The 9737-nt window shown below is 44.5% G+C and overlaps 1 protein-coding gene across 5 annotated transcripts in view; it reads right to left on the reverse strand.

Moving 5' to 3' along the window:
• Positions 1 to 7436, reverse strand: part of KAT7 (K(lysine) acetyltransferase 7) — a 40433-nt gene extending 32997 nt beyond the window's left edge. For 3 of the 5 annotated variants that reach the window (XM_011999285.1, XM_011999284.1, XM_011999283.1), the window contains exons 1-2: positions 7139 to 7436; positions 3933 to 4080 (exon numbers count right to left, since the gene is read on the reverse strand). In XM_011999285.1, coding sequence (XP_011854675.1) covers positions 3933 to 4080; positions 7139 to 7153 — 163 coding nt within the window. In that variant the 5' untranslated portion in view covers positions 7154 to 7436. The remainder of the gene's footprint in view (positions 1 to 3932; positions 4081 to 7138) is intronic. The other 2 variants (XM_011999287.1, XM_011999286.1) reach the window with 1 other exon arrangement.
• Positions 7437 to 9737: the final 2301 nt, after the last annotated feature.

A 9737-nucleotide genomic window follows, 5' to 3' on the forward strand; every position in this document is an offset into this window, starting at 1 on the left:
TAAAGCATTTTTTAAAATATATATAGATATGTTTTAGTTTTTTTTTTTTTTTTTTTGATAAACAGACATGCTTAATGATAGCTTACGCTCTACAGAGATGACTACGGAGACTTTTAATCTATAATCCAGGAATATATAACCATGCAGTACAGACTAATTAGCCAAATGTAAAATAAACTAGATTCTTACCACAACTACCCTATAAACACTGCAGCTATTCTTTGCAAAAGGATCCTACATCTTATGTGAAAACACCTAGTGTGGGGGAACCAGAAACCTAGCTATGTGGCCAAAAGTAAAACCCAAAGGAAAAAATAGCAATTCAGTGGTTAATTGGTGAAAACAGGAAATTTGTGCCCTTTACTGTGCTACTGCTTTTGTCTTCTTACTTTTGTTCTTTTTGTCCCTTCAGCCCATCCAAGTTAGCACTCAGTAGGTCTGAATAAGCCATCTGAAACTTATTCACTTGCTTGGAGCTCACCACAGTGCTGACCTTCTTTTTCCCATAGATAGCTCTTAGCAGACACTTGTCTGAGGGCTCAAAGCCCTCCACAGAACCTTTCTTTGGAACAGGTTTGGTTCGACTACTCTACTTCTTCAAGGTGATATAGATGCTGCCCAACCTCCAGCACTTCTGGAAGAGTCTGGTCAGCTCCATCAGGAACTGCTCGCTCTCCAACATCATCGTGGTGATGCTGGTTCAACTCCCTCCGCGTAAGCCCCTAGCAGTCTTAGTTTTGTTTTAATCGACGCATAAGTGTACATATTTATGGAGTATACTGTGATGTTCTGATAGATGTATACATTGTGTAATGATGAAATCAAAATAATTAGCATATCCATATCTCAAACACTTGTCATTTCTTTGTGGTGAGAACATTCAAAATCCTCTCTAAAGTATATTTTATTTTAATTAATTAATTTTTTTTTTTTTTTTTGGAGGGCAGGATGCACAGGCCAGGTGTCAGCCTCACTCTCTCGCAGCTGCACCCCCCAACGGATATTTTAACAACAAAAAATCTGAAGAAATCTTATAGACTCTCCAAAGAAGAAAACTGAAAATTTCCACACTTTCAGGTGAGAAAAGTTAGCACACAGCAAGGTTATCAACTTGTACATCTCCAGGGGCCTCCTTTCACAATATGATCTACATTTTGCTCTAGGGAGGAACACTTTACATTGATGATATTGTAAATGGTACCCCGGAGTTGTGCAATTCTGTGGTCATGAGGTCAAGACCCAGGGCTTATGCATTTCCTAGCTGTTTTGAATATTTAGTTTTCAGGTGTCTAGGGCATGGTCAATTATACTTTCTACGAACATTATGTCTTTTCCTTAGCATATGCTGTTCCATCTGCCGAGAATAACATATTCCCATCTTTCAACTTGTAAATTCCTATCAGAGCCTTTAAGACATCAGTGTGCAGCCAGGCACGGCAGCTCACGCCTGTAATCCCAGCACTCTGGGAGGCCGAGGTGGGCAGATCACTTGAGATCAGGAGTTCAAGACGAGCCTGGACAACATGGCGAACCCTGTCTCTACTAAAAATACAAAATATAGCCAGGTATGGTGACGCTCACCTGTAATCCCAGCTACATGGGAGGTTGGTGCAGGAGAATTACTTGAACCCAGGAGGCGGAAGCTGCAGTGAGCCAAGATCATGCCACTGCACTCCAGCCTGGGCAACACAGCGAGACTCTGTCTCGACAACAACAAAAAAGACTTCATTGTTGTGGGAGTGCTGCCCTAAGTTGGCTATCCCACCTCTGGGCTTCTGTAGTACTCTATGCAAACCCCTCTCACAGCCCTTGCCATAATATATTCCCATGACCAATTTTCGTATCTATATCTTGCACTGAACTGTAAGATCCTTGCGGACAGGAACTATGATTTTTCTATCATGGTTCCTAGGACATAACATAGTGCTTGAGTTATAGTAGCTATTTATCCATAGTCTCATTGTGGTAAAAATTTAAAGCTTAAGAAATCAAGAGACAATAGCAATACTTTAGCTGAAATCCTAAATTCAAAAATAAAGTTAAGAACAGTTGTTAAAGAGGATATTCCCACTTTCTTGCTTGAAAAACTGATGGTTTTTCTCTCATTGTGCAACATACTCATATAAAAGTGACCAAAGCGGCAGGGCACGGTGGCTCACGCCTATAATCCTAGCACTTTGGGAGGCCGAGGCAGGCAGACCATGAGGTCAAGAGATTGAGAGTATCCTGGCCAACATGGTGAAACCCTATCTCTACTAAAAATACAAAAATTAGCTGGGCATGGTGGCACATGCCTGCAGTCCCAGCTACTTGCAGGCTGAGGCAGGAGAATTGCTTGAACCCAGGAGGCAGAAGTTGCAGTGAGCCAAGATCACGCCACTGCACTCTGCCTGGCGACAGAGCGAGACTCCATCTCAGAAAAAAAAAAAGTAACCAAAGCAACACTGTTGAAGTGCTCAAAACATGTTAAAGCTTTTTTCCCCTAATCTATTACCACCTATTGATCATCAGCTCTCTATATTAGCTACAACCTTCTTTCCTCCTCAGGGAATACCAGAGAAGAGCCAGGAGGGGTCAAGGGTACCCTCCAAATCTAACCCCAGATGCCTAAATGCACTAGAGATACTTCAAACTACCTTCCAACCCCAAGATTCTCAATTCTTTATTACCAAAGCAAAATTCCATATTTCCACACTGATATTTTGGTACAATTATTAATATTTATCAAGTGTGTATTGGACTACATTCCAGAATTAAACATGGTTTTAGAAGTACTGGGCCTCTGCCAATAACAAGTCCAAGAGACTACAGATGCTCCTTGACTTATAACGGGGTTAAGTTCCACTAAAACCATCATAAGTTGAAAGAATTATAAGTTAAAAATGCATTTACAGGATGAACATGATGGCTCACATCTATAACCCCAGTACTTTGGGAGGCCAAGGTAGAAGGACTGCTTGAGTTCAGGAGTTTGAGACCAGCCTGGACAACATAATAAGACCTCCCAAGTAGTCCCAGCTACTCAGGAGGCTGAGGTGGGGGGATCACTTGGGCCAAGGAGGTCAAGGTTGCAGTGAGCCAAGATCACACCACTGCACTCCAACCTGTGCAACAGAGCACAAGACCCTGTCCCCAGAAAATAAAAGCACTATACACCTAACCTACCGAGCATCATAGCTTAGCCTAGCCTGCTTTAAATAGGCTCAAATCACTTACATTAGCCTACAATTGTGCACAATCATCTAACACAAAGCCTATTTTTAATAAAGTGTTGAATATTGCATGTAATTTATTGAAGACAGTACACTGAAGAGTACTGGTTTACCCTCATGATCAAATGGCTGACTGGGAGTTATGGCTCGCTGACTGGGAGTTATAGCTCATTGCCACTATTCAGCATCACAAGAAAATATTTCAGCCACATATCACTAGCCCAAGAAAGGACTGAAATTCAAAATTCGAACAGTTTCTACTGAATGCATATTGCTTTAGCACCACAGTAAAGTTAAAAAAATAATAATAATTAAATCAAACCACCATAAGTCAGATACCATCTGGACTTCAAGTCCCTAAGCCTAAACCATTCAAACAGAAAGTGAAGGGATAATATTTTCATTTTACTGATGGAGACACGGCAATCTAAAAAAACAAACAAACAAACAAAAAAAAACACAAATGACTCAAGACATACATGTGTCTCTATCCATTATACCATCCACAGTTCCTTTGGGTCTACAAACTGGATAGCAGCCCCCAACAGAAGCATTGTTAAAGATCTGACAACTCTGCATTCACTCCACATTTTACCAATTATCTGGTGCACTGTCATCTACAGCAAGCCAAGGGACCAGTTTCCACATTAACTAGGAAAATAATGTGATGGGCCAGTCAGCCAGATGTGAGGAGTGGTAAGGAAAAATGAAGATTTTTACCTTGAGAACTCTGGCTTAGCCTGGCTGAGGAGCGGGTGACTCGAGCAGATCGTCGGGATGTGCCATCACTTTCTGAACTGTCTGTGTGCTCAAGATCTGTAGAAAAATCGGAATCTTCGGTTCCATCTGAACTACTGCCTGCATTTCTCTGTAATACCATAGATCCAGATATTAGCACAGAAGCATTTGGTCTGAGGGTTTGCATTAACACTGAAAATAAAACAAGCTGTGACACCGAAAACACCAAGTTCAAACCTAAGAAAGGATTCCACAAGCATTTCCCATCCTCCCACCCACCCAGGCAACTTCACTTTATTTAGAACACTTAAATGGAACAATGTACAAATAAGGGACTTTTGTTAAATAAATGAAGAGCTTCCATTTCATTCGCTCCCGTTGCCCAGGCTGGAGGGCAAGGGCACAATCTCAGCTCACAGTAACTTCCGCCTCCTGGGTTCAAGCGATTCTCCTGCCTTGGCCTCCCAAGTAGCAGGGACTACAGGCACCCACCACCACGCCCAGCTAACTTCTATATTTTTAGTAGAGATGGGGTTTCACTATGTTGGCCAGGCTGGTCTTGAACACCTGACCTCAGGTGATCCACCCGCCTTGGCCTCCCAAAGTGCTGGGATTACAGACGTGAGACACCACACCCAGCCATGAAGATAATTAATTCTTACTGTATTAGCACTAAGTATGAACCAAGATCATTCGGAGATCAGTATCACAAAAAAAGGTCCACTGTAGTGAAAAAATCGTTGGTGCTAGACCTCATTTAACTTTAGAGTAGCTTTTGTTAAATGTCTCCATGAAAAGCTATCATATTTTTTTAAAACCATATACTATCTCAAAATATCATGGACCACAACTCTGATCCCAAAAGAATTTAAGCAGAAAAAGACGAAAATTGTTACTGCATATGCCATCTATCCTTGAAGTTTCTCCACATGAAAGCCATCTATCTTTCAAAAAGGCAGCTTGCACATGAAGACTCATGGGTACTCAAAAACAGTTGTTTTCAAAACCATCTTTTCAATGAACAATTATTTCTCAATTATTAACCTCCTGAGGAGTTCTTTCTTAGCCATAAAGATAACTTTTATCAATTGAGCACTAACACTATACCCTTTACAAAACCAGAAAGGAAAAAATATTTGCTAAAAATACAAAGATTCACGCTGTAAGTCCCAATTCTTTATTCAAAACCCTGAGGGCCAGTTGTGTTTAGAATTCGTATTTTTTTTGGATTTTTAGAAGGGAGTACTTTGCATGTATCCTGCAAATACCACCCAATAACGAAACATAATACTTCTGCAGCAAAAGATATAAACAGTCACACTAAATGAGACACACAAAAACCGTAAGTAGCCTCAGGACAGATTAAGACAGGTTTGCCGCCAAACAGGTTACTAAAAAAATGTACATTTTCAAGAAACTCCTGGTATTCAGGAAATTAAGAAAGAAGACTGGGGCCCTATTTCAAGGCACCAATATTATTCCTGCATTTGGTGAGCCTTAACACACATACCACCGGCTGGGCGCGGTGGCTCATGCTTCAATCCCAGTACTTTGGGAGACCGAGGCGGGTGGATCACCTGAGGTCAGGAGTTCGAAACCAGCCTGACCAACATGGTGAAATCCTGTCTCTACTAAACACACAAATATTAGCTGGGCATCATGGAATCCGCCTGTAATCCTAGCTACTAGGGAGACTGAGGCAGGAGAATCGCCTGAAGCCGGGAGAGAGAGGTTGCAGCGAGTCGAGATCATGCCATTGCACGCCGACCTGGGCAACAAGAGCAAAACTCCATCTTAAAATTAAAAAAAAAAAACCATACATACCACCCACCAGCTGAGATCATTTTAGGAGACATTAAAAAGCATACATTTTCAGCCTGAAAAACCTCTGTGAAGAGAAAGATTTCTACTGAAATGAGCAAGAATACCACCCAGTTTTCCAAATATCTCAAGGGTAACCTGCCAGGAAATGAGCAAGAATCACAGAAAATGTCTAAAATAAGCAAGAATCACAGAAAACAGCTAAAATGAAGGGGGAATCTTAAAAGTCACCCTTACAGTCTAATTACCTAGATATTTAAAGCCTTGATGTAAGACTTGTTCCTTCCTGGCTTGATCCTGGAACTCAGCTCTTCCCTGTGGCTTTTACCAGTATACCTCCCATTGTACTCCAGAGCAGACCAACAGCTCCTTCACTTCCTTCCTGTAACACTTTGTATACACCTCCAAGCAGAGAACTTAGTAGATCGTTCTAAGGTTATTCATGTCTGTTTTCTCCTATCGGGCTGTGATACCCTTAAGCCAGGGATCACGTCTAATAAATTTCTGAATCCTCAGCAACCACCGCGCAGAAAGTAATCAATAGACATTTGTTGAATTGAGTTAGATTTGTTCTATATTCTGGATCTGCCACTGCCTGAGTGGCTTGCGGCACTCCATGGACCTCCGTTAGTTCAACTGTAAGAAGTAGGGGGCCATTCCTGGGTGACCTCCTAAGTCCCTTCTAATTCTAGAAGTTTTCGGTTTTTACCAACTGCATTTTCTAGGAGCTGTCGAACTAGCAAATAAAGATTACGGCTTGGAGGCAACTGGCCTGAGTGGGATCCCCTGGGAGTGGGCGCCGGCTTCCCACCACCCAGTCTTCTGCTTTGTTGTGCCCCTCACCTGGAAAGTAACGAGGCCTCCAAAACCCCGCCTCTGCACCTATCAGCGTCCCCGCTCGGAAAGGCGGGGATTCGGGCCACCCAATCGAGGTCCGCCTAAGCCGCGCCCCCACAGGACAGACTGCCAACTCCGACCAATCAGGAGAGGAGGGATCGTTCTCTCCAGCCAGTGGGAGAGCGCTAGGGCCGGGGCCAGACACCGCCCCCGCACGCGGGGAGGTGACCGTTGAGCCCAAACAGGCGGCGTCACCAGCCAATCAATATGCTTCCTGACGTTTCAGCGACCAATTAATAAGAACGCCTCCGATCCAGGCAAGCAGAGGGCGGGAATAGTTGCAAGCATAGGCCGAGGCCAGGGTCGGGCCCACATTTTTCTGTTGGATATGGACAGAAGAGAGGGTGGCTAAGCAAGGTTCGGGGGAGCGGGAAGTTGGGACCCAAGCACTGTGAGGCGTGGCCAACTGCGTCACGGTGCTCAATCGACTGTCCTTAGAAACCCGCCATCCCTCCTCTCCCGTTTCTCACCTTCCTTCGCGGCATTGCCGGCGGCTGCGGCCCGACGGTTCCGATTCGGGCAGCGGCGGCAGCAGCAGCAGGAACGGTGGCTCCGGCGGGCTCCGTGGCGGCCTCTGTAGCAGTCCCAATCCTGCGGACGATCCCTAGTGCCTCCTGCCTCTCAGCGTCTGGAGCGTTCTGCGCAGGCGCCGCGGGCTGAAGCGCTTTTTCCTTCACTTCCGGCTGGGTCTCGCGTCACCTGACGTTACGGGCCAAAGAGGGTGCTGGGAGATTAGATCCTTTTGGTGAAGCTAGTGGGCGCCATTTTGAAGTTGGGCAGAAAGTGACTCCAGAGGTGGAATCCGGGGCCAGCCATTTTTAGTTAACGTGAGTGGCGCTGTTTGTGGGCGTGGGTAGCCATTCTTGTTTGGGGCAGAAGCCTGACAGTTGATGTAAACGATTCTCATCTTTACCTTGGGCAAAATTTCCCTTCCCAGTCGTTTTAATTTCTAGAGTCGAGGAAGGAAACCCCCCGGAATCCATCAGGTTGCTGAGATTAGATTTAACCCCTTCGTTGCCTGATTGTTTAAAGGACGTTTCCGTTTATTACATAAACTCAAAAGTTGCGGAGGGATGTTTTGTGAAAGAAACTTTGTATTTTAAGAACCATCCTGGTGCCGAAGGGGTGGGAATGGGGAATTGAAAAAGGAACTAAAGGGTAGCGTCCGCCATCAGGAAGTTTCCTGTCTGGTAGAGGAGATATTGTCCTTGCCCTTAGCTAACAGCAAGTAAGTTAATTGATGTCGCGGGGAGGAGGCAAAACCATTCTCCAGAAGCTGCAGCTCAAAGAATTCCCAATTTAGCTCTGTGGCGAGCGCCCACTTCCTTCCCGCACTGTGTTTGGGTTTGAGACCACTGGGGGCCCTGGGGTGAAAAATGTGATTTGAAAGTGTCCCGGGAATGCAGTACCAGAGTCAGAAAAGCATTGAGCCCTATTTAGCTCAAATGACCTCTGGAATCCAGATGCTTGAGGCGGAGGAAGAAGAGGGAATGTTTTTACTGAAGCTGGAGCCCCCAAAAGAATGGAAATTTAAATAATAATGAGAGGGCCTAGGAAGGAGAGGTTGGTCACTGATACTAGGCTGAAAGAAGAGCCTTAAGAAAAGGCTGGAAAGTGGAGAGCAGGCGTTGAAGATTTAACCTCTCTGGAGGAAAGGCCTTGAGAGGACCAAGTCTTGCCCAATTGCGGCTGGGTGGAACCCAGGCACGCTCAGTCATTAAGTTAGGATTCCCTAACCCCAATTTCAATCTGAGGCCCCTTTAGATGGAGATTTCCCCCCGTTAAGATGGAGATTTTCCCCAGGGGCTAAAGAACAAAGTAGCAGAAGGTAAACATCTGATTGATGTGCTAAGTAAAGAACTCTAAAGAGTTAAAGTTCCAGACCCTTAGCCAGCACTCTCCTTAGGGATGTCCTGGGCCAGTGTTGACACAGGCAGCTTTTAGTATTTAATACTTAGCTTTTAGTGCTTAGTATAAATACCTTTGATAACCTACTTAGGTTGAACTGCACGTAAGAACTTACTTGAAAATGGCTCACATTACTTCTTCCTTTGTAGCCCCTCACCACTTAAGCATTTAATTTCATACCATTACTCTGTTATTTTGCACTTACTGATATGTTCCTGAGGTTACATTTGAATGTTCTGGCTCCCCAACTGGTGGTAAGAATCTCTTATATTAAGAGCATATCTCAATTATTTCATACCATCCTTCTTTTTTTCTCTCTCTCTTCTTCTTTTTTTTTTTTTCTTCCTAGATAGAGTCTTGCTGTGTAGCCCAGGCTGGAGTGCAATGGTTGAATGTTAGCTCACTGCAAGCTCCGCCTCCTGGGCTCAAGGGATTCTCTTGCCTCAGCCTCCCAAGTATCTGGGACTACAGGCGTGTGCCATCACACTCGGCTTATTTTGTGTAGAGACAGAGTTTCACCATGTTGCCCAGGCTGGTCTTGAACTACTAAGCTCAGGTGATCCGCCTGTCTCGGCCTTCCAGAGTGCTGGGGTTACAGGTGTGAGCCACCACTCCCAGCCATACCAGCCTTTCTTTTTTTTTTTTTTTTTTTGAGACAGAGTTTTGCTCTTGTTGCCAGGCTGGAGTGCAATGGCACAATCTTGGCTCACAGCAACCTCCACCTCCCGGGTTTAGGCGATTCTCCTGCCTCAGCCTCCCGAGTAGCTGGGATTATAGGCGCCATCCACCACACCCAGCTAATTTTGTATTTTTAGTAGAGACAGAGACAGTGTTTCTCCGTGTTGGTCAGGTTGATCTTGAACTCCCGACTTCAGGTGATCCACCTGCCTCAGCCTCCCACAGTGCTGAGATTACAGGTATGAGCCACCCTGCCCGCCCCTTACCATCCTTTCTAGTGGTGCTCAAACCTTGTTCTTCCCACAGTAAATGCTTGCTGCTCAGTAAGAATATCATTACTGTTTTACAGTCTCTGAATGTATAGCACTCAGAGATGGTGAAGTTACCCTCCCTGGAAATTAGTGTTTTAGAATAAGATCTTATCCTGACTCGCATCCATCACACAAATACCAGCATTACAGGAGTTAGTCGTTAGTTAATTTC

This window comes from Mandrillus leucophaeus, unplaced genomic scaffold, assembly GCF_000951045.1.
Source record: "Mandrillus leucophaeus isolate KB7577 unplaced genomic scaffold, Mleu.le_1.0 Scaffold59, whole genome shotgun sequence".
Lineage (NCBI taxonomy): Eukaryota > Metazoa > Chordata > Mammalia > Primates > Cercopithecidae > Mandrillus > Mandrillus leucophaeus.